The sequence below is a fragment of the Phalacrocorax carbo genome, chromosome Z (genome assembly GCF_963921805.1).
Source record: "Phalacrocorax carbo chromosome Z, bPhaCar2.1, whole genome shotgun sequence".
Classification (NCBI taxonomy): Eukaryota; Metazoa; Chordata; class Aves; order Suliformes; family Phalacrocoracidae; genus Phalacrocorax; species Phalacrocorax carbo.
The window spans coordinates 1,475,054-1,500,461 of record NC_087548.1 but is presented as its reverse complement, the minus strand read 5'-3'; the positions used below and the strand labels follow the sequence as shown (position 1 = coordinate 1,500,461).

General features: G+C 49.1%; 1 protein-coding gene across 14 annotated transcripts in view; it reads right to left on the bottom strand.

Annotated features, from left to right (window-relative positions):
* The window catches only part of TCF4 (transcription factor 4), a 243,956-nt gene that overhangs the window by 145,217 nt on the left and 73,331 nt on the right, over positions 1 to 25,408 (bottom strand). For 13 of the 14 annotated variants that reach the window (XM_064438948.1, XM_064438947.1, XM_064438955.1 and 10 more), the window contains 2 exons: positions 24,618 to 24,679; positions 21,881 to 21,977 (listed from right to left, as the gene is read on the bottom strand). The exons of the other annotated variant lie outside the window; for it this stretch is intronic. In XM_064438948.1, coding sequence (XP_064295018.1) covers positions 21,881 to 21,977; positions 24,618 to 24,679 — 159 coding nt within the window. The remainder of the gene's footprint in view (positions 1 to 21,880; positions 21,978 to 24,617; positions 24,680 to 25,408) is intronic. 14 annotated transcript variants of the gene reach the window in all.

Below are 25,408 nucleotides of genomic sequence, written 5' to 3'. Positions count from 1 at the left end.
TTAAAGCAAATGTTGGACTTCTAAAATTAAAGCGTTATGTGTCTAAACAATCAAATGTGGTTTTAACTTATTCTATCACTTCCTCATTTACACTTTTCAAAAATGGCCACGGATTGCATATGATGTCCTTTCAACAATACCGGGAAAGTTTCTTAAGTCACAGATTAATTTTTTTTTCCACCGAGCCCAAAAACACAGACTTTGGGGGGGAAAAAAAGGACCAATCACAGCAGGAGCCTCTTTAAAAGGAAACACAAAAAGAAACACCATCTTGAACAGTCTCTCAGCAATAGTTGTACCGTACATAAAGGAAATAAAAAGCCCTCTAAAATGTAAGAATGAACCTATCTATTCAGATTGCTTACAGGTGACATTACACCATCTGCTTGGGCAGTTTGCCCATACAAAAGGAAACTATACCAAAAAGTAAAACCTGATGCATTTTAAAGAAATAGTTATGCAAAAAATACAAATTATTTTATACAGAAGTACAGATTAAGCTGGGTAGTACCAAGCTACAAAAAGTTCTTTAAAAAATCCAACAATCTGTGCAAAACTGATGCTCAAATAACTCGGAGGCGAAGGCAAGAGAGGAAGGTCTCTTCGCTGACCCGGGCGGCGCGGTGTTGCTCTGGGCCAGAACGGCTCAGCATCCCCCCCCCCAACCCCCCCGAGACGGCCCTGCGAGCAGGGACACCTTCGCGGGGCGAGAGGCGTGCTGCTCTGCCCAGTCCGGCCCAGGCAGGGGGTCTGGGGGGTCAGACGAGTAAATAAACGCAAACTCCAAACCAGGGAAGGGCACTTCCCGACTGCCGAAGTGGTCTGCGTTAGCCACCGGGCACTCGGCGGGCAGGGAGCGTTCGCGGCCCGCTGCTGGCTTCTCAAAGCAGCAGCTTGAAGTTTGCCTTTTTCTGTAAAAAAATAGTCCTGGCAAGAGGGGTTTGCTTACCCCTACCCCAACCGCGGGCAGCGCTACGTGTCGAGACTGCCTCCCTCTTCCCACCGCCCCGCCTGGGATGCTTTATGCCGCTCTTCCTTTGTAATTTCGTTGTCGCAACGGAGCTCCCGAGGACCGGCAGCACGGCGTGGCGCGGCACGAGGCCGGGGGAAGCCTGGCTCCGCTCCCCACGGCCTGCCAGGGGATGCCCCCCCCCCCGGCCCCGTGCTCCGCAGCGGACTCGTGCCCCGAGGGACGCGCCCAGCCAGGCGCCGGAGCCCCAGCAGGTGTCAACGCCGGGGACGCGGCTGCGGCCGGCTGCCGGAGCCGCGCTGCCGCGGGCGGCCGAAGCCAGCTGCGAGAGGGAGCAACGCCGCGCTTCTTGGAGGCCTGATAAGAAACTCGGCGGCAGATTAAGCGACGCGGCCGGCCGGCCTCCGAGGAGCAGGGAGCAGCCGGGGCCGTATCCTGCGCTCCGCCACCGTCCAGCTGATGCCAGGGGATCTGTTTAGGCATGAGGAAGCCTTGGATGTTTAAACAATTGGAGAATTAATGAGATAAGGCCAGGAGAAAACAGATCATGTAAGAAGCCTAATTTTCTCAGAGTTTATTAGGACAGAGGCATAATAAAAGGAAAAATAGAAAGGGGGGGGGGGGGGGAGAAAAGTTTTACAGAAATTTCCATATTCTGAGAAGAAACCAAGAGTTATTCCTGAAAGACCCCGAGGCTCGTGCGCCAAACTCTTTCTGCACCGGGGCTGTTGTTTTTCTTTCACTCTTTGGCGGGGGGGGGGGGTCGGGGGAGAGGACTTTAAAGAGTTAAAGGCTCCCTACCATTAATTTGCATCTGGTGCTTTTAGTGTGTGTGTGTGTTTTTTTTCTTCCCTGAAAAGTTGGCAGAGCTGCCGATTTTCCATAATGCAAGCATTTGGGAATTGTGAGCGGAATGAAACCGATCCAATCTCCTGACTGCGACATGAATTTTCATTAATTACAACCTTGTCAGCAAAAGCATTATCAAAGCTGAATATGAAAATGCTAATGAGTTCTCATTTGCATATTTTTCTTTGTTGGAATGTCATTAATTATTACATTTTATGATGATGAATGCAGCTGTCGAAGCTCTCCGATGCATAATTAGCCATCAGAATGCCAGGAGCCGATCAGCATTTTTGGGTAAAAAAAAAAAAATAAAGAAAAATAAAAAAAAGAAAAAAAACCACCCAAATTTCCCTTCAACCTCTCGCACTCCCCGCTCGCGCCCAAGCCCCCCAAAGTTTGTGCTGCCGACACTACTTCTGCCACCAGCTCACTCCCGGCGAGCCTGAGCGCGGGGACGGATTTCTCCTCCTTTAATAAAAAATTATTTTGTTTTTGCCGATCATGCGCTTATACAATTGGAGCGGCTCTTAATAAAAAAAAAAAATCGTTATTCCAGCTTAATTAATGCCACGCTTAATTATAACACCATGATGTCAGCGGTTTTAATTAAGTATTGGCTCGGTTACAAAAAAACTCCTCGCTGCAGTAAGAGTCGCTATCCGCAGATTTGTGCAAATCACTCGCTCCCGGGTTCGGGGTCTCTCCCGGTTCGTGAACCAGCCGGATCTCCGCCGGGATTCAACCCCGCGCGGGGCGAGAAAGCGGCCGAGGCGCAAAAGAAGCGGCATCGCGGCACCGGGCGGCTCGGGCAGCCTTTCGAGCTCACCTCCTTGACCACTTTTTTTTTTTTTTTTTGAGCTAAAGTGTAAGCGAAGATGACAAAACCGAGCTCATCCTCTCCCAGCCGCTGGGAACGGTGTTTATAAGTAAAAAAAGAAAAACAACACGGAGCAGATGGGACCATTACACATGACCAAACCAATCAATCACAGATGAAGGGCCCAGGTGCAGCGCAGCCGCGCAACAACGCACCATTTCACAGTCTGTCAGACACATACACATGGTCGTACATGAATGACCCTCCTCGGCTCCCCCAGGACCTCATCTGGAGCGCGTCTCCCCTCTCGCCTGCCTCCACTCCGACTGACGTCTTCATAATCGCCCTGTCTCGGCTCCGCCGCCGCCGTGCAAGGAGGGGGGCCGGGAGGCACCTCGCCGGCAAGAGCCGGGGCTCCGCGGCCCGACGCCGCCCCGCAGCAGCGCCCCGAGGGCAGCACCCCTCTGTCCCCCCCACCCCCGACGTTCCCCAAAAGAGCTCCCCGTTTTTACGGGAGGCGCAGCGGGTCGGGGCGCCGCGGGGAAAGGCGCCCAGCCCGGCTCCGGAGGGGCGGCGGGCACGACGGCAGCCACGAGAAGGGCAAGGAAGCGCTGCTGGATGCAGACCCGCGACCCACGGGTGCCTCGGGCTCCGAGATGCTCCCCGAGGGACACCCAGGAGGGACCACGGCCCCGGGGCAAGGCGGGGGGCCCTGCGGTGGGGTCGGCTGCAGGTGCTGCATCCCCGCTCCTCCCTGCCCCAGCACCAGGAGGGGGGATGCCGGGGCACCGCTGCGGGAAGCGCGCAACCGAAGCGGGTATTTAAACCTCTCCTGCCCAGGGAGCAATGGTGGGCAACGTTTACCAAACGCTGCCTCATCCTCTTCAAACTGTTTAGCTGGGTGGAAGGGGAATGAATTCGAGCCAGGGCACCCGCCGCAACCCGAACGCGGCCTGCCATCCCGCAGCAAAGCCACCCCGGCGGGCTCACACCTCGCACCGACGGCAGCCGCCCCCCGCGGACCAACAAAGCCCGAGAAGAGCAACAGCAATCCCAGCCAACCGCGGCCACATCATCTGCGCAGCCAGAGGAGGGAAGAAAGATGGCTTGTGTTTGTAAAACAAACGGGAGAAAGCCGTTTTTAAGCGTAGGGGGTAAAAAATAGGAAGTACCAACCCCCTAGAGCCCGCCGAGGACTTGGGTGACTCACCCGTGCCCCAGTGGCGACCAGCGAACGCTCGCCCTGCGGCGACAGCGGGGATACACCTGCTCCCACCCAGAAACCCCCGAAGGAAACCCAAACCTACACCGCTTGAAACAAAAACCCTCTTTATTCCCGTTTTTGGACAGAATTTGCCAGTCCTTCGTAACCTGCCTGAACCCCGCTGCATTAATACCACAACGAAAAGTGTAATTTCTGAGAGGACACAAGGATGAAATAAAGCTGCTGAGATAAAAACATCCAGTTCTCAAAAGCAAGCTAAAGCTGGTCATCTCACCTGACTGTGTGGATCTGAAAGATGTTCTTGTCACAGAGACACTCACCTGGTGAAAGGTCTTGCCTAAGTAAACGCCTAATGAATTCCATTTAAAATCTGAAAATACACTCCCGTCACAAGGCATGAAAACAGGTTAATTTAAAAATAAACAAACAAAACCTTTCAGGTTCGCTTTAGCGCTCTGCTGTCACGTGGAACCATCAGGGCTTCTTTACATATGCTTTAAGATATACATTTTCATTTATACGGTGTTATTTCAGAGACTGACCAAGCTCCCGCTTGGCAGGTTTTGACAGGGAATAGGAAAAAAAGGTGCACAGGGGAAATTCTGATGGAACATCTACTCGAGCCAAAGTACATCTCCTGCACGCTTTTCTGTCCAATGTGTCTTTTCTCATTTTTTATGCAAAGCCCTGAAAAACACAAGTCACATCTCTTAAGTAACGTTTTGAAAGTATCTACCTCGAATTTTGGACTACGTTCAATTTACAAGGCACAGCTAATTTTACAGCACGCTGGGCATCGGGAGAGCAACTGAAATAAACCCTCCGCTTCCTCGCGGGCAGCGCGGGCTCCTTCCATCTCCCACTGCGGGCAAGCTCACAGAGCGCTTTTACGACACGCTTGTTTTGCTGTTGTTTTTAAACTGCTTATTGAGAGAATTCCCCCCCCCCCCTTTCTTTTCATTAGTACCTTGGAAATACCCACGTATTATATTTCCCAAAATTTTTTATGCTCCCAGAGGTGTCCTACCATTTTATGCTGTCTGCTTGCTCGCACAAAACTTTGCCTATAAACTCCGTAACGCTAGCACCCATCATACCTATTAAGATCTTCTAGTGCTATAAAGAAAGAGTCAACTTATGTTTCTAAAGGGCTTCCTTCTCTTCCGACAAACAGAATCCACACATTTGCATTAATAAATTTCTATTTTCTGGCTCAAAAGAAATTGCAGTACAAAAAGCAGATGCGTACGTTGGATTCTTTCAAATTGAATTTCCAAAAGCCGAGCCTATTCCAGCTCTAGATCAAAGGCACTAAAACGCCATCTCCTCCTCCTTCCAGTATAATTACAGAGATTTCGTTCCTTTTGTTACGCTGAGCACAACAGGTAAATCTCAAAACCTGAAAACTAGGGATCAGCTGCTGCCGCAGAGCCGGCCCGTGCCGCGGTGCTCCTCCGCGCCGCACCCCTGCCGCTCCGCCGCCCCGCGCCGGGGATGGGAAGTATCTGCTTTACTCCTGGAGATTGCTTTTCCTTACGAGCTTCGTGCCAAAGCTGCCGAGAGGAGCGTACTAGGTTACACGGCGTATTCTGGCAGGACCGGAGGAGGCTGGGGGCAGGGGAGAAGCAAAGCTTTTAACACCGATGAAATGCAAACTGGCAAGGGAGGGCAAGGGAGTCTCGCAAGTTCAGATGTTGTCAAAAAGTTATGAAAACGTAGCATTTTCCCATGTGCCTCGGAAGGCAGAAGTGCACAGTCACAAAAGCGCACAAGAGACACCCAAAGAGAGTATTTTTAGAGCAAAATACAGCGCCCCCTCCGCTGTTGTCCGCAGTACTCGCTCAGAGACCGCGTGGATGGCGCCGCGAGCTCGAGGCCAGGGCGCGTAAAGGAGACGAGCTTTCGGGATGTACGCAAACCTACCCGGGCTGGTTTGCGTTTGTGACCCACCCACTCACCAGGACATTTATTCCAAATACCGACACGTTTCTATTTTTAGCTTCTGGTCCTAGTGCTGGCCATTAACGCGTCCCGATATTATTTTCTCTGTAAGAGAACTTCTGCATGTAATTCGTTTCACATCTGGCCTTTGCTCAGCTCAAGGCTTGTGACCGCTTTCGTATTTGTCACCGGATCGAATAGCCTTGCAACGTTCCCCCCCAACCTTGAGAAGGGACCCTCTGCGATCCTGTCCTCCCTGCCTTTCCCCCCCTCCAAGGGAGGGAGTTCTCAACGTCAATGCTCACATTATATTCCTGTATTATTCCCATGCCACGTCCAAATCTGGATGTGTCAATAATCAATGAATCATCACTGAAGAAGGCAACCATATAATGCAATAAGCTGGCTCCACCCATCCAGTGCAACCGTATGAGATTAGAGATAATTATCTCTAATGAAAACCAATACAGAGCTGGGTTCTTTGTGCGCCCACACCTGCAGCCGGTGCCTCCGGCCCCGGCCCTCCACGCCGTGCCAGCGGGCTGGCCGGGCAGCGGCCGAGCCACGCAGCACGGACACCTCCCATCGGAGCTGTTGAAGGAAGGTGGGTAACCAGTACCGAGCACTCGACTGTGCTGGGGTCTCTCGGATGGATAATGACCATCAGCAAGACAGAGGAGGAGCAGCAGGCTCATACCATACTTAAAACCTGCAGTTTAAGGGCCTTCCGTTAGAACTCTGAGCTCCCGGTAATACAAAATCACAAACTTAAGCAGGAGACGAGTATTACCGGAATCTGGGCTTCCTGCACCTCACTGCTGGGTTTTATTCCAGTTCTGCCTTTGATTCTCTTGTTGACCTTGGGGAAGCCACAGCTTCTCTGCCGCCCAGGCCATTCCAACTGGACCAGCCTACGTGGCCAACCCATGGGGAAGCAACTCCTACGCTCTCGAAGGAGTCCTTTGGAAAGTCAGCTAGGTGGGGCTTTCCGCTGCCAGGGAGCACATCTCCACCTATTTCGCCTAACCTACGTACAGGAGGAGATAACATCAGCAAGTAAGATCTGTCTCACCAGCCTGTTTGCGAGGTTTATTTCATGAACAAGAGTGCAATACTTTTCAGGCCTTCGAATTTTAATCTTGCTGGTATGCACGTACATCAAAGCGCACCAGGATAGGATATGCAGACCAGGAAAGTGTTCACAGCCAGCACATCTACCGAGGGACTCTGGGGCACGGGAAGAGACATGAAGATGGGGGCGGGGTGGAATTTATGAGAGAAAGGCTAAGGGAGAAGTTTGCAAATAAAAAAACCCGAAATGGCAGAGCCCAAGCAGAGCCGAAGAGAGTGGCTGAGTTCATTTAATCCTTCTAAATTCAGAGAGAGCAACAATGAAATGTGAAGGGGAAAAGAGAGGATATTTTAAGGAAGGGCTGGAGGAAAAGCAGAAAAGAAGGAAAGGGCTTCATATTCCTTTGTCCTTTTTTCTTCTCTTTTTCTAGTTCCTTCTTCTGTTAGTTTTCTGCTTTCCTGACTCCTCTGTCCTTCATTACCCTTCTTCCTGTTATTTTGCTTAAAACTGGCAAAAATTACAAACTGCACAGGCGTTAAAACTGGCCTGAATTCCAAATATAAGCCCAAATCTAGGCCAGAGGTATATTTGGCAAATACAAATCCTTGCCAGATTTACACAGCTCTAATAATAAGGTGACAAGAACCGTGCACAGGATTACGGATGTGGCCTCACTCATCCCTTATAAAGTGCCAAAATAGTTTCCTTTGACTTTTATTCAACCTTTGCTCATGAATCTCAGAACATTAGCTTTTTTTTGGGCAGGGGGAGAAACCCCCAAAAGAAAAAAACAAACCTGTTTTGTATTTGGGTGAGGGTTTAAACGCGCTGTTTTCCATCAGCCCTCAGATCTGTCTCTCTCCATTAAACAGCAACACGAGCCTCCACAGAACATGGAGGGGCCTCACCTTGCAGCCCGTTCAGCCTGAACAGGACGCTGCGCCGCGAGCCCGCTCGCGGCTCTCCTGGTGAGTACGAATTCCCACATCGGCTCCACGCCCCGGCTGTGAAAGCCGAACCAGGGTCCCGTTCGCTTCGGTGGTCAGCAGAGTCTCCCTTCCGTTTCACGCGTCAGAGAAGAGGCAGGTTCACATTATCCCCTTTCCCTCCTTATTCATCTCATGACCTCAATCGAAAAAGTCCTTTTAACATTTCTGCACCCCGCTGAGATCCCACGTCGCCCTTGTTCCTACCACGGGCCCGCAGCTGGCTGCTCTCCGTCCCTGGTCAGGAGAAGGGGGACAAGCACTTGCCACTCCCTGACACCCGGAACAACCTCATGGCATCTCTCTGAACCACCAGCTTTTTTCAAATACTTCCACCAGCGCATCTTTCCTTCCCTCCCCTTTTACTTTCACTCGCCGTCTACGTTTAAGTAGTTATTTTGCTCTGCATTTTAAAATCTTGAACGTGTTAAAAAAATTAACTATAGGAACAGAAACTCACAAGCGGATTTTTATTACTACACGGAGCCGTGTTCAAGTCAACAGGGCTCTGCACCGTGGCAGGACTCCTCCTGCACGGATCCAACTGCAGGACTGTGGCCAAAGCTGTATTTTATATTGCCTCTCTTTTAAGTGCAGCTTGCTCCCCTCAGTTTTGTATCATCAGCAAATCTCATTACATGATGGAAGAAATATGTGGACTCTTATGAGAGAACAAGTCTAGCTTCAAAGCCAAGTCCGCTCCCAACATGTTACAGGTGTGCACCACATGAGCAGGCACAGAAATTGCAACTGTTCAGGGTGCGATGACAGCTCCATATAACGTGATCAAAAACATTTCACATGTAAAAAAAAAATATCAAAGTTCGACAAAGAATAGTTCTGCCGTACAAAGAGGTGAAACCTAGTCAAACAAAACACACTGAAAGGGACTGGCTATTTAAACGATCAAGTTAAACAAGACGCAGCTCAGTCTGCCATGCTTCGCTAGCGTTTATAAGCCTACCAAACAGATCTCTGCTATTGCCTCGCTAACCTGCCGCTCCACCTGGCTTGCCCCCAGCACGGGGAGGGGGCGGGAAGGGGGCTCCCCAGCTTGACCTAAACCCAAGCACGTTCTGCGTGTGTAAGCCAAGTACGCCGGAGGTGCTAAAAGCCTCTTGCTCTGTTCTGCAGAAAAGCAGAAACGATTCAATAGCGCCTTTCAGGTGGGTGTTCAAAACGTAGTTGAGAGAAGCTCCAAGATGCAAAGGCCGGAGCCCCGTTGCCTTGAATCCAACCACGACAAAAAGGCACAGAATATATTTTAAGATGGCTGGAACTCTGGGTGTGTTACACATATGGACAATTTTGCTTACGGAGAGACGACTTCTGCACTAGTAACAGAAGGCCGAAGCGCTTCTGTAAAGCAACTCATCCACAAGTGAACACCCATAGGTCTATCAGCCAACGTAACCCAAGCACGCTCTTTAGAAAAAAAGGAGAAATATTACATGTGACTTCTTTCTGTAGCCATTCATGCTTTGAAAGCTCTTGGGTTTCTGCAATTTCCATCAATAAAAAACTAAGATTCTGAGATTCCATCATTAAAAAACTAAGATTATATCAAGTGGATTTAGGACACTGACTACACTGAGCAGGAGAGCAGCATGGAGCTCTTGGAATTTAAACCTGGACAAGTGGAGGGCTACAGGCAATACGCTCAACCACTGGCTGCATTTGGGTGTTTCCGTCCACAAAACGGCGATTATGAGAGAATTTAGCACCTATTCCGAAGTTCCTCTGCAACCCCTTGCGTCCCAAGAGACGTTATTTCAGAGGCTGGTGGTGCAACAGAAGGCTACTGAAGCCAAAGCGCATTCCCATCAGGATAAGCAGGCATTACAAAATACTCTCCAGGTTACAGTGCATCTACGAGATATTTTACTTTTCCAGCAGCAGTTGGGAGAAGATCCTTAAAAGGAAGGTCTAGTTAAATTTAGTCAGAAGCGTCTTGAGATCCATCACCCTACATTCTTCCGTTCCTCAGATATTAGCCTTCCTCACCTCAGAAGAGGAAGGGTGGAGGTACCAAAAGGTGGGTCTCCTCAGGATAACCAGCAAAAACAAAGCATATTTCCAGTCTGTAGGTCAAGGGAGGAAGAGGAGATGGAGACAGAGCTGCCTCTGCTGGAACCTTTGCCCTGCAGCTGCAGAGATGAGACACCAGCAGAGAAAATCTGCCAGCAGCTGCATTTGGGAAGAGGGTAAGACTCCACTCAAGGGACAGAAGAAAGGATTTGGTCTTCTGCAAAAGCTATCCAAAGTATTGGAGGGAAAATCCTGCCTGGGGGATGTGAAGTTTTGTTTGATCTGGATTCTATTTCTAAAGTATTGCAAGGTTTTAAAAATAAAGCGTTTTGCTGAATCAGCTTGGTATCCAAATGTTAAAGATCTCTGCCAGATGGACAACCTAAGTTCAGTTTCAGTTTGCACTGGGTTTTGTCCCACAATCCACCAAATATTGGTAAATTTTAATTGATGTTCTTCTAATGTATATGCTGAAGAAGACCACAAGTCTTAAGTCCGCAGCCCTGCAATAGCTTTGGTCTGTGTTAAATATTCCACCCGTTCCCTCCCTCAGTTTTCACATTTGCCTTTTCAATGGAAATCAAGCATCTCATTTTGCCTCTAGCTTCAGTGCTGCTGCGTGCCAGGCCCTCAGACGTCATTCCTGTGAAGACAGCCAAGCCTAACAAGGACAAGAAACTAACGAATCTGGACCAAGAAGAGGCATGAGAACCTCTGGTATCAAATTTGTAGAAGCAAAAATGCCTCTGAAGAAACACGAGGCTCGAGGATGAGGCCGGCAAGATGGCCAAGACGAAACTCCATTGTTACGTTGAACATTTAAGTTCAGTCACTCATAAAAGCGTGAAGCTCACTCAAGGTCATCCACTGCAGACCGTGCCAACAAGAGTGTCATGCTTCCAGATAATTAGGAGGCTCAGAAAGAACATCAAAACTTTGGATCTTAGCTCTTCATAGACCCAGCTCCCGACTGGCCGAGTGTCAACTCTGAAGCTGAGGGTAAAGGCAACAACGAAACAGAGGCGTACATGCCCAGGTCGTACATACTCCTACGGACCACTAAGATGAAAACATTCCAGATGCATGACCTGAAGTACCTCGCCTTCAAACGTGAAGATCAGACCACGCAACATCAACATTCCCGTCAGATGAAGAATATGTTTATTCTGGCAGAACTAGAAGGTATCAATGATCTTCTCTGAGGAGGCAGGACGCACCGAACGGCAGGGACCATTTGGAAACGCTTCACCTTATGTTTGTTGGTCTGTGATGACAATTTTCTCCTGACCCAAGTGAGCGATTGCTCATGGATGGCCCCAAGTTCAGCTCCGTCCACGCAGGGCTGTACGTCTTGTGGAGACTGGGCTCCTCATTGTAAAACACATTTTAAGCTTTTAAAAATTATTTTAAAATAACTAAAACAGAGTGTCACACGCAAAACTTGTCAGTAAAGTCCTTACGGGACAAAAGCATCGCGCTGCTACGGTGAAACAGGGAGCTCCCCTCGTGGTTATCTCTGTGGACAGTCGAGGACACCGAGGGATAGAGGGGGGGTTGGTTGGTTGTTCCCCATGAAATGGTCCTTTCTCTTTTCTTATTTAAGAATTCTGTGATGGCTCCTCTATAGAGCTTAATCCGTCTACTGATGTTCTCACCCACCGTGTGATCACCCATTCTGGAATAATCCCTATTTCCTTCAATATTTCTTGCCTCTCTCCTGGGAAATTTATATCTGATTCCGGCATCTGTTCCCCATCCTCTTTTGTGAACACTGAGGCGAAAAATCCATTTATTTTTTCACAGTGTCTACATCATCTGTCAATAAATTACCCTTTTCCATCTCTAAGAGGTCCTAAAACCTACTTTACTGACCTCCTCTTCTTTATGCATGGCAATAATCTTTCATGATTATTTATCTTAACCTCATGGACAGTTGTTCCTTTCTTTCTCTCTTTGCTTTCAGATTATTATTTTTCAACATTGAACCTCATTCCACACGTTCCCTTCACTTGATGTTTTACATCTTATATTCTTGCCTGCCTCCCTTCCGATTACTTTTTGCCATGCTTGTTCTTCTGTATTAGGATGTCAGTATGCTTTTCATCATATTTATTCTTAGCATAGCTGTGCAGAATATACTCGCTACACATACGTTTCAGTAGGTCCCAATTCCCCTTGACGCCGTGCACTTACCCGGCATCATCTTGCCACTCCCTGTGAAAACAGGTTCTAGCACGCAAAGCCTCACTCGGAATACGGCCGCCGCTCCGCCTGCGCGCCTCCCCTTACTCTCAGCAGGTAATTTAGTGCTTTAAAAATTATTACTAGCATCGTCCCGGCTTTAAGCCCGCTTCAACGCTCAGTCGACAACACTTACTCCAAAGTTTCGCTGATTTTCTCATGTTTCTTCTTTCCTCTTTTTTTTTATTTTTGTTTTGTTTTGCTAGTTGAAAGAATGATTAAGCCGATTATGGCCACCGGGCCAACTTCTGTTGACGCCTGCGAACTTCTCCATGTAACAGTTCCTGAAACATGGAGGAATTCAGATTTAGGTCTTCAGATTTTCAGTTGCCTTCTGGGTGCTGCTCCGCATACCACGGGAGATTCGCAATCTCCGCCAATTGCAAATCCAGGCCAGAACTGGCTCTGGAATCAATCCGCTAGCTATGAGATTCATGTGAAAGTTAAAATTTAGGAGGGAAGAAAATATATTCTTCTAGAAGGTATATTTGGAAAAACAAAATTTGCTGGCAACGTGAACCAGAAACAGGCATCCTCAATTCTAGAGACACATGAAAATGAAAATATAAATAGCAGAAAGGATAGGAACACGTTGATATAGATATCATAATTAAAAGGTATTTAAACAACAAATTAAAAATGCTTGTCACTAAATTCTTGCTGATCTGTTTACATAGCTTCCTCATCCAAGAATTAATCAAAACTGCTTTTTCCGGGTAATTCTCACACACACACATACATACACACACACGCAACGCCACTCTTTTTAATATTTGATCGTTGGCCTAATTTCTTCTTTATCACATTTAGTCAGCATGTTTGCTTCCCAGAATATCCTCCTCCGTCACTTCTCTTTCTGTACCCGTTTTAGAACTATGGAATACACTTAAGACCACAAGCACATAGTAAAAGTTCACAGAATAAAGAGACGTATCGGAGGACTCTGATTTTAGTTAAAAAGAAATATAATCTAATTAAAGTACTGATGGTTCCTGTTAAATGCATGCTCCATATCTTTTTATTTCACATGGTACAAGGATCAAAGCACGGACCTAGTATACCATCAGCCCTGCCTAGTGTGAGAACCGGTGCTGTCCTTAATTCAGACCATATGGCAAGATGTATCTATTGGCACGATGCTGTAGAGAATTACTGTACCCTCCTGTCATACCCTTTTTATCATTTTCATTGGAACTGTTTTATATTTGATTTTGTATATTCTGCGCATCTGACCAAACGTGCTAAATCCAGAGCAGTGCTGGAGGCTGAAGGCTGGGGACAGGAAGAGAGACGTCATTACAGAAGCTGTCAGAGGTTGTCTCGAGAAAGAGATTTTAACATTTAATATAAAAATTTTAATAAAAATTAAATTTGAATTAAAAATTTAAAGTTAGTCTAACTACAGAAGTAAAAATGACCGTTTGCTTCCAGACTCCCACGTCTTCCTACAGAAGGCAATGATAAGTGTCTCTCCTGGACATGTCCTTAGACACAGAGCAAAGCCTTAGAAGAAACCCATTACGGAAATGCAGACGGCAGTTAGTTTTGACCAACAGCGCGCAGCCAAAGCTCCGCCTGTGGCTAAGCTTGAACGTAGTCTGGCGTTAAGGCTCAGCCACCTCCGAGCCCCAACGGCTGCAGCTCGATCCGCTGTCTGCAGGCGAACACCCCAAGACCTAACAAAATAAGTCGATCTTATTTAGCTAACGCCTTACGCGACTCGACATCCCTCTGCCCTGCGAGGGTCAGGCTTGAGGTACGTGCAGGCTCAAAACGATTATTAATTATCCAGCTAACTCGGCATTGTTTTACACATTCTGTGCCTTAACTAGAGAGCATAACAAAAGCATTGTTTTTGCCTGTTTAACGGACCATGACTGGAGCAGCTATGTAAATGACCTAGTAATTCAACAAATTTGTTTTGTTTCACAGATTTTCCCACATGTATGCTTTCCAGCTGTAATGCAAATCTATTCCACATCCAGGCCAGTCGTGTCCCCCAGAAGCACGCCACTACCTTTAGCTGTGCGCTGGCTGATGGCACGACTGCAAACGTCTCGGGAAAATAAGGACGATTGTAACCCATTTGCAAACCATGCTATTGTTGGTGGTGGGCTGGGTTTTTTTGGAGGGGTGGGGGGCATGGGGGGGGGTTATTGTTCTTTTTTTATTAATGCCTACCAAGGGTTTTCCTGGCGGGGCAAGTTTTTCTAGAAATGGAATTTTTCCTCTCTATGAATACGTTAAGGAAGTCACTCATAGGTTTCTTTTAATGCTCAGACAGGTGTGAGCTCAAATTCCCTCTGCCACTAATATCAGCTCAGCTGGAGAACAGCAGCAAACGCGTATTTGAAAGCCAAACTATGTTCACCTGTATAAAGGGCAGAAGCTCATTAACCATTACAGCGCCATTTAAAGCGCAAAGCACGTTACTTTCAAAGCCGCTTCCCTATGAATGTGCTCCCACCGCCGCGAAACCCAGCGCCTCGAGCAGATAAAACCAGAGCCTCGGTGCGCGGCTGAACCTGCGTAGCTCCGCACCCCAGCCCCGCAGCCTGCTTCACCAGTCGCAGCCATCGCCCAACGCCTGCCCAGGCTCCGCGGCTCCAGCGCCACGCGCCGATTCCCCCTCCAGGACCACCCCAACGGCGGCTCAAAGCCCTCCAGGCCCGCAGAAGGCGGCTGCGGGAGGGAGGGCTCGACGGTCCGCAGGGGGACGTGCCTTTCCGCCTACAGGGAGGAAAACTTCAGGCGGTGTTTTGCCGACTTCCAATCTCTACTCCAAATACAGGTCAACTGCGTTCGCGGTTCAACGCAGATTCTTCGCACAGCTTTAGCCTGCGCCATGCTACGCAGAACACCACCGTCGCGCAAAATAGCTTATTAAAAATGCTTGGGCTTGTTTAAGAACAAAATACAATGGAATGTAAACTTCACTGAAAACTATGTAGTACAAAATAATATTTCAATTCTTTGCTCGGCGTGCGGACATTAATTGCCACAGTCTACAGTTTCTATTTATACATCTGCCGCTTGCTCCCAAATAAATGGAAATGGCCTTGTAATTTCTTTTCTTCGGGACCGTACGAGAGGCTGGGGTTGAACGCTGGAGCTCAGAATCCCGACCGGCAGCGCCTGCGAGATTGACTTGCTGCAAAACGTATAAACTCCTCACTGGGAACTGTAACGTATTTACATCTACACCTGCAAAGTTCTTTTCGGCAGGGATTTTTCCCTGTTAATTCTGCTCACGCGCAAGCGCGACAGGAGAGAGGCGGCGGGCGTGTTCCACAACAAGAAGGGATACGTGAGCCAGCGTCTCCTACAAAGCATTTTTAAGACATCTTTCAAGGCCGACAGCAAATTGTGTGATTTTCGTTGTGGTTAGCTTAGATATCTTAGGTGCTACATCGAAGCTCCTCAGGTCTCAGCCTTGACACTCGGCACAGCTAAACTCGAGCTGTTGCTCAGGGTTATCCAGAAGCACTTTACTTTGTTGTGCAGAAACCGCTAAAACTAATCCAGAAAAAAAAAAGCTGGAAGAAATCCTGTCCAGCTGGTCCCGGGCAAGGGGAAGAAGGAACACAGAGCTTTAACTTCCATGGAAATTTAGATACATGTCCACAAGAGCAGAATAGATCACGTCTGAAATCAGTTGCTGTCCTGTAATTCAGCCCTTGGAGGTACATTTACAGTGCCCTGCCCTCAGAACATGCAAGGGGACACATTTATTTCCCAGATTAGCACCGTTTTTAAAATTTTGAGACATTGAAAACGAGATATTTTGGTTGGTGAAATGATTTTAGATTTGGCAAGGAAAACTCAGAGTACCTTTCCCGGATTTAGGTTGAAAAATTTGTCTCAGATCTTCCCTTCTGTACTCGCGTGGGGATGGGAAGAACAAAACACAGGCTGGTGGGCACATATATCCACGCAGCATCCAACCGAGCGGTTGTAAGGGGAGTTAGGAGAGTTTAGAGGTGAATAAAAACACAGAACCGAGAAAGCCGAGATGCCAGATGTGGATCTGAAGGCACAACACGCCTAACAAGCCAAATAGCTCGAACTTGGCAGCTGAATTCAGGTTTTCAGACCGTTCTCGGAGCGGCCCCAGGGGTAAGCCGTGGGCAGCGACCCTGCACGGCGGGACCTGCCTTCTCCGGGCCAGAGCCGGGATCTACAGAAACAGGCACGCTGCTCGCGGCCCCCGCACCTTTTCCACCCGCGACCCCACGACCACGTCAAAGGCCATCGTGTCAGTGCAGCCCCACCACACTCCAGTCTCCTTTGGGGACATGGCAGTCGTCATACTCGACCAGGAAGCCAATCCCTCCCCAGCGCCGGATCCCTGCCGCATTCGCCCCGGACGGCCTCAGTTCCAGGTGGAAACGAGTATGGTCAGGTCACTCCTAACACTTTCCGCCCGGCTGGGGAACAGCCAGGTGCTCGGCAGTTGGGAGAGCGCTCCATGAGGTGACGCGCCCTCGTCCATCACGCGCCGTCCGTCCGTCCGTCCAGGGGCTCCTCCTAAAGCTGCAGGCGCTGGCTCGTGTCAGCTGCACGAGTGTGAAATACTTTAAATGAGAACTGGAGTCTGGGACTTCCAGTTCTTTGATTTCTGAAGGCCTTTCTTGACCTTTTCCGTCGTTACAGTCAGATTTGCTGTTGTTAACACTCACCTTAGTTAACGCTAGCCAGACAGCCCCAGATTTTTCTGGAGAATGTAGTTGTTCCCGTGACTCCTGAAAATTCACCTTTGACCGCCTTTTAAAAAAGCAGTCATGCGTTTCTTTCTGTATGTCAGACAGAATTTACCTTTTCTCCCAAATACAATAGTCATTTTTTGTTTTCTGTCCACCCTGAGTTGCCAGGCTCCTTCAGCACCCGAAGTGGCTTCAGGAAAGGACAAGAAAACAAGCAGACACCACTCAGGTAAGTGAGCGGCTGCTGAGCGAGCGTCCCCGGAACGTGGACGGCCCATACGCAGCATCCCAGCCACGATTTCCCCAAGCGGTGGGAACTGAGAGACCATCAAACCCTCCTCCTGCATTTCAAATTTACGACTGGAAATTATTGGACAGTTTTTTGACGTTTCCCTCATGGTTCCTCACGTACCTTCGCTTCCCCAGCTGCAAAAAGGGAACCGAAGCCACCTGACATAACAGAGGTGGCGTGAAGAAGAATTAATGTTCATGATGTGCCAGACACAAACTGAGAAAATCAAAAATTTGCCAGGATGAAATGTAATCTCATTTTAGGAAATGTTGAAATCATTTCTGCAGAAGGTTAAAAAAATAATAATCAGGCTGAGTCAGATACACAGCATGGAAAATTTCATCCCAAATGTTTATAGTTTAGCAATTGAAAGCAAGGCTTTATAATGCTGTGTTGGGTAAACTTAACTAATCTGCAAAAATTCCAGTTCTACTTATAATAACAGTAACAGAATCAAAGCTGTACGGATTAAAAGCAAACGCCACAGCAATATTTGCACAGAGACAAGTGCTATCATAGCATTAAAAATAATATTAAAAATTGGCATGTGCACAGAGTATGGAAGGCACTCAGGATGTTTTCCAGACGGTAATTCATGACATCTCACAATACCCCTGCAAAATATATACCGCGCGTTCTCCAGGCAGATAAATAGGAAGGCCCATCTGAGCACAAAGGCGTCGAACAAGTCGCCAAGAGCGTGCCGCGGTCCGGCGGCCAGCCGGGCTCCCCAGGAACCCCGGGGCTCCCCAGGAACCCCGGGCGGGAGCCCTGCCTCCGGCACGGCACGGCACGGCACGGCACGGCACGGCACGGCGGGCAGCCCGCACCGCCCCAGCCCCCCGGTACCGGCACCGCTCGGTCAGTCCAACCGTGAGAAAACGCCTCCTCCTCCGAAATAACAATGCTAAGAGGGAAGTGATGACCTGGAGATTTTTAAAAGGAAAAGGGAAGAAACTAGAGGGGAAAAAAAATATTTATGTTGCGATACGAGTGCCAGCCTCTGGCGAGCGCGCGCCAGCCCTCCCAAAAGCCCGTCAGGCAAGGGAGCGTGTAGGAGCACAACCCGAAGCAGTGCAGCGCTGACCTGAAGCAGAAATCTGGGGGGAAAGTAAGAGGAGATCGTTGTATCTGGTCCTCGTTTTGTGTTTAGCAACAGAAAGAGAAAACAAACACGAGCAAAGAGTTTGTCTTCACATACTGTATCGCGGGCCAGCTCCCGCAACTCTGAAGAGATCTACGCTCAGTGACCTTACGTCCTTTTAGAGAGACTCAAAGCAACATCAGAAATTAAATATTGTCTTCTAGTTAGGAGCGGAGGATCTTTTCCAATAAGATACACAAAATCAGCGCTGCGAACACCAGCAACATCAGCTGCAGAGGGGAGGAGTACACAGACTGCCCGTGCAACAAAATAAGGAAAGTGCTTCTGATCTTTCAGTTCTGCTGCATTTAACAAACCGGGTTAAATCAGCTCTGTAAACCTCAGGGAAGGTTTTCTCTTGCAGCAAGTTCCTCCCTCCCGCACCCTGCGACCGCCTGTCCGGCGGACGGCGGCGGGTGACCCACAGCGCTCACCGCGCTTCACCCCGCGCGGCGTGCCGGGTTGGAGCACTTCGAAGCAACGCAAACCCAAATATTCCTGGTAGGCAAACGGAGGAGAGGAACTGCATTATAATGAACCAGCAGCTGTCACAATATGACCACAGCAACCAAATCAAAATATCAACCACTAACCCAGATGAGATTCAAAGGTCACCACATAAGCCAGCAGCTTTCTTCAGCAGCGCCTGAAACCTCAATCTAATCCTCGCAGCGAAACGCTCCATTAAGCTACAGAGGGGTTAGAAGCAAGTTACTGTACGTTGGCAGAAGGTGTAACGTGCTAGCACGATACCCCAAGTAGTCGGCTACGAAACGTTCCCAAGGAGCACACCTGGAAACGGGGGAGGCGACGAGAAGCGAGAGCCGACGCGCCGCACCCGTCGCAGCTATCTGCCCGTGCACATTTCGTTGCTGGGCCAAATAACTTCTCTTAGGGAAACGCAGAACACCGAGCAGGGCAGTGGGACTGCGGACACGCACGAAGCAAGCTGTGCTCGAACGCTCGCGAGCGGTCTTTGAGGAGTTGAGCTCTGCGACTTCTCCCTGCTCCTCCCCACAGGGCTCGCTCCAAAGCCGAACGCACGGGCTCCCTGCTTGACACTGGCCACGTAAAAACGTATTTTCAAAACAAATATCTGAAAATATAGTATAAGCCCTCGTTTAAGCACACCCTGTCTGCAAACATTTGCGGTTCACAGGTACGGTCAGTAATACCTATCCCCAGCAACAACAAAGTCTTTCTTGCCTGGAAAACCACTTCAAATAAGGAGCAACTCCATTCAAGTCAACAGTATACACCAGTATGGAACCAGTTGAAGCTGGAGGACTGTCAGGCTCTTTATCAGTTGCCAAGAGGAGCATGGAAACAAAACACCAGTGTGGCCCTGCAGGTGCCAGCTGCACAGCCCCAGAGCTGACGGGGACCTTTGCTTGGGGGAGTTCAAAGACCTGCCAGGAAGAGGGAAATGATAAAACACATTTGGAGTAGCAGGAGCCAGGAGCGGGCAGTCGGGCGGCCTCCGTCCAAGCACACCGCGCCACGCATTGCTCATCACCACAATATTTAGATTTCTCCTAAAATCACAAGTAGGGATGCGACGAGCGCAGACCGGCAGCGGTCTGTGTTAGGACAAGGCTTCGCACACGCACTCCTCCGCAGTAACCACAGCGCCTGGCCCGGCGCCGGGTAAGGGTCTCCATCCCCACAGCCCTCCCGGCCAGGACCCTCAGAGACGCCTGAGCGGGAGGGGAACGCGCGCGCACCCGGCGGCCATCCCTCCTCCTCCGGCACCGACCCCCGCGCCCGGGAGCGGAGCGGCACTGGGGAGCAAAGGGCTGCCCCAAGAGGGCACGCTGAGAAGAGCCCACTCTAATACATCTAATCATTATAGAGCCCGCTCTAAGTAAAGCACGACTGCAAAACGCCGTGGGTTGCGGGAGGCAGCCGACGGCCCCGCCAGCACACGCGCGTTACTGCGCAATAGCACGCGTGTGAAAAGCTGTTAGTCGCTGGACTGCGCGTGTAGGAACATCGCTGGTCTTATTTCCAGCTGGAATTACCGAATTTCATAAAACACCCCAAAACGTCGGGGCGCGGTGAGGCCGCCGCCACGCTGCCCGGCTCACGCCCACGGCTGGGGCGGACACCTCCAGGTCGGGGCTGCGGAGCCACGGCTCTGCAAACCCCTCTGACGGTGGCGAGCGGGACCTTCTAGAAACATCAGGGGTTCCCAGGTTCCTACTCAGAGTATTGCACGGCTTAATTCTTTAACCGGGTGCCTCCGAACAGGGTTTTATGAAACAACTATTTCTCGAACCAAGTGAAACCGGTATTTGCACTAAGCTTGGCAAAAACAATCAGAGGCAGGAATGAGATTTTCCTGTAACCCAAGGGCAGGCAGGCAGGAGAGAGAGGCTTTTAAGTTCTAAAGACTCGAATGAAAGGTTAAACTTGAAAGCGCCACGCAGCCCAGAGGGTTTCACAGAAGCGCGTGGCTATTTGCGAAGTGTCCCTGCGCACTACCTAAGCCCCGTGGCGCGAGTTAAGAAGGGAGCGTTGAAATTTCCATGCTTTTTTTGGCTTACGTTAGGCCCTTCAAAACTGTTGTAACCGTGTTTTGTACGTGAATACATACAAATGACTACAAGCGCCAACATTGTCCCGTATGTTAAACAACTCGCAAATATTTCCGAATATTAAAAGACAAGGCATATTTTAGGGACATATATTAGAGCTGAAGAATGATATATCGCAGCTACAGCTCCATGTTTTTTTTGGCTCGCGTTCAATTCTTTAAAGCAGAGCGTTTGGTTAGTTCATTGACAACTGCAGAAGAAGGGTGTGATCTTGGCCAAGCGCAAGCATTACTAATATTTTTACATCATATATTTACTTTAACAAAACTCATTTATCAACCGTAATTAAAGAAAGCAGCTATCATTCACTTACAAATAATTATAGCCTCTCTTCGTACTGCTATGGTGTTTGCTGCTAAGCTAAATGATTATTCAGGGGCGTCAAAACTTTCTGTCGTGGGGTGTGGGGTGGAAGGAGGGTCCTTGCCAAACGCCCTGGGCAAAATCTCACTCCTCTAAAGCAGAATAAGCTGCAACTACCCTCGCCTGAAATCCAGGAGTTTGCAGCTCACAGGTCCCAGCAGGCAGCGATCCATCACGCTCCAAAACAAACAATGGCTTCAGCGTCCCTCACCGGTTATTGAGCTGTTCCTTTTTGTGAACATGGATTTATCATATTTTCAGACATCCTTTTCTGCTTTAAAAGTCCTGTTCAGAGCTTGTCCTTATTTTCTCTGCCAACTGGCCGCTTCTTTGAAAGGGAAAGGCTGAGCCTTAGGAAATAACCATTCACCTCTTTCAGCAAATATTGCAGTTACTGCATCAAAAGCCATATCCCTCGCACAGCACGAAAACACAGCCTGGTCAATAAACATCATCGGTGTACATTTCTGAAATTGCATGATAGGTTAAAAAAAATAAATAATAAAAAATAGAAATCCACGTTCCCACCCTTACGCCACGTAGAGTCAACCCCCAAAGTGAGGATGAGCGATTTAAGCCCTCAGAATTTTATTTCTGGTTCACTTATTCCACTTTCAACAACGCGGGCAAGTTAGGAAATTTGATTTCTTACTTTGTATTCTGGAATTGACAAAGGGAGGAGAGAGATTGTCATGCGACCCAAGGTCTCTGCTCGCCATATGATCATAGTGAGTCCCATCTCCATAGTTCTGTTAACAAATCGGGAAAAAAAGAACAGTTTTACAAGTTGAAACGGCATTTTTCAAAACCTACAGGTACCTATTTCCCTTCCAAGTTTTAAGCCAGCTATAAGAAATATTGTTCCCTTTATTGTTTTCCCCTATTGATTCTGCTGGAAGCAATGTGTGTTCCAGACCATTTTTAAAGCTGTTTCAACTTTTTATTTCATTAGTAATTGACTTCGGTTTGCTGTGGGGACAACCCTGAATGGGTGACTGAGATGAGGTTCCTGGAATTTCGTGCCGTGCAATTCAGCATCGAGCCCTCTAATCTTAAAGTCTTCTTGCCCATAACATATGCAAGAACAGCAAAGAAATAATTCTTTTAACATTTTGCTTTTGAAATCTGTTTTTATGTAGTAATTTGCTGCCTTAATCACCTCACTGCTATATACATACGCTAGACTATAAAAAAGAATTGAGAATTTTTTTCACAGTGGGCGTGCAAAGTTACCCCTCACTGAAAAATACAACCCCACCCAGCACCCATCCTTTGTGCGGGCACCTCTGTGGGTGGCTAGCGTGCGGCAGCAGCCCCCTCCTGCCCTGCGCCCCCTCCGTGCTTCCCTGGGGATCGACAGCGGCAGAGGCAAGGACGTACAAAATCCTTGCCAGGATCCGACCCCTCATTTTTGAAACAGTCTTGGTGTAACCTGCTGCTTTCAGTCACTCCATCAGCAAAAATCTTAAATTTAACTACAAATATTGGCCAAGCGCAGCAGTTAGGGAATGTTTTGTTTCTTCGGTTCAGAAGAACTCACGAGAAACTAATTCTCCCAACATGGAAATACCATCATCATTTTACAAAGAAGGAAAGAGAGCGAGGTCAGGCTGTTTGCAGAATAACACTGCAAGTTAATGCACAGCCTTGATTGAAACTCCAGAATTCTTCCCAGGCTCGTGCTCTTTTCTTTATATCTCAAAACTTAATTGTACACTCACATTCAAGTTTTTGCATGCATAAATAATTGTGTGTGCAAATTTAGAATTGACTTTTCAAAACATTTTTCCCTCGGAAGCAATACAAGTGTCAAGTTAAAAAAAGGGATAAAAATAAAACTGACAGATGTGAGCAGTAATGACGTAATGGATGCTAAGCAGGATGGAATAAGAAAAGGTGTCGGGCTTCCCTCCCTCGGCGCCGGGGCCGGGGTCCCCCCGCCACGCCGTAAATGGGGGACCCCCCTCGGCTGCCCGCGGTGCGGTGCAGCGCTGCAGCCGTCCACTTAAAACCTCAGCTGGCGTCACGTCTGCCGAGGGCAGGACCTGCCCCAAGGGGCAAGGACGGACCGAGGATGAACGGGGCAACCGCATTTCTCCTCGCCAGACTGATACTCGAGGGCACGGAGCTCCCGGCAGCGCTGCTCGCAAGCCCTGATCCTTCACGTTAATTAGAAAACAATTAAAAAGCAATTTAAACAAACTGTTTAAATACGGGCATAAGTAAGAGCGAAGCCACTTTTTGCCCAGCGTAAGTGTACTTCACGCGTTTGCAGGGAGTAAACAGGAATAATCACCTCGGTACCGAAGGACGAGCCGCAGCCAGCCCCGAGGCCGGGCGGAGCCGCGATGCTGCGGCTGGGGAGCGGGGCTGCTCGCAAGGGCCATCGGCAGGGCTGCCCACACCGCGCTGCTGGGGAGCGGCAGCGGCGCGGGGCGAACCGCACAGCTGCTCTGCTGGAAATAGCACTGCTTCCCTACCGATGTGAGCGGCATCCCCATCCGGAGGTGTCTAAAGAATTTGGATGACTGTCCACGGCCACAATCGCAATGACTGAGCCCAGCTGTCTTGCAAATCCCAGCAAACGCCGCGTATCGCCGTGCCAGATAGCAGCTCGGCATCTGCGCTCCCCGGAGGGGTTCCCACTCTTAGGCGGGGAGCGCAGGAGAGGGCCGTGCCCCATCCTCTGCGGGGCCTGGAGCGGAGGCGGGCGGGAGGCCGCCAGCCATGCTCCCCACCCCAGAGCTCGGACGGTGCCGGCAGCCCGGGGGACGCGCCGAAACGCCCGTCTGCCAGCCCCTGCGCGAGGGGAAGGGTTTGAAACGCCCTCACGGGAGGCACGGAGCAGCTGAGGGGCACAGCGGCCCCGGTGGGCAGCCCTGGCGTGGTGGGACAGAGCTGGAGGCCCCGCTCCGGCGTCGCTGCCCCGAGCTCGGGCCGTGGAGCGGCCGGCAAACGCCCGCACGGGGACGAGCGCTGCCCGCGGCGGGGGCGCTGGGCCCCTCCTCGGGTTTGGTGACGCCCGCCATCCCTAAAAATCCAGCTGCAGAAAATTAAACATTTGGCAACACCACCTCTGCTCCACGCCTGCACCCTGGGTGGCGGCGGTGGTTGGTAGGGCCCGGCAAGAAAAAATGGTTAATTAATGTGCTCTATTCTCGCTACCTGTTAGAAGTAGCGGAGCAGGTGCCAAATTCAATCACAGGATCAGGTTTGAATGTTAAAAAAAAAATTAAAAAATTTTAAAAAGGCAATTTTAAAGAGAAGACAGGCTACAGCCAACTTCGCATGCCCGTTTTTCTACACAATCAGGTGTAAAACCCATATTTAAGATTGTAAATTTACATATGCAGGAAGTCTGGTTGGGGAAAAAGATTAGATATACTTACCCTGGATGGACTAGGATGTCCTGTATTCCCCCAGGACCCTGAGCTAGTTCTGTCTTCTACATCTAGGGACAAAAAAGTTCTTTAGGCTTTATTGCAATAATTCTTTCCTTTTGTATAGGCACTTTTAAATTAATGTTTCAAATTAATCTCCTGTTGCCTTTAATTAAGAATCAGGCACAGGGCTACTACGATGGTAGTGGCTTCTGACCCACTGCTTAAATTAACTCATTTAAATTCACAGCAGAAATGAACCGGACCCTCAGGAACCCGAGGTTTGAACATAAAAATTACTTCAGCGGCTCAGTGTTTCTCGACACTTTAAAAAGTGACTGTACTGTACCAGTTCAAATCCTATCCAAACCCCCAGCACAAAAATAGCTATTGTCAAACAGTAAAACATGATAAAACAGATGAAAACTAAAAGTTAAAGCAAGGCGTGTTTGGGGTGAATGTACCTCTCACCACCTCACCTAGGCTTCCGCTGCGGAAAAGCATTTACGCGCATATTTGTACCTCAGGAAGAGAAAAGCACGTTCCTAAAGCCCAGCACAGAGGGGGCGTTTCTATCTTCTCCTCTATCGTTTGATAGAAAAGTCATTGCAACCATTGGGTGGGAGACACTCCACGAACTTCAGACAGCCCGTCTCAGGGTGGCTTGAACCCTTTTCCCCCTCCGTTTGAGAGGGTGTCTCTAGGAATAACACATCCCATTGCGTATGTGCTCGGCGTGGTGAAACCTGCCGTTTAGGGCGTGCACCGAAGAGCCACGACTCCTACAAGGTCCTCTCAAC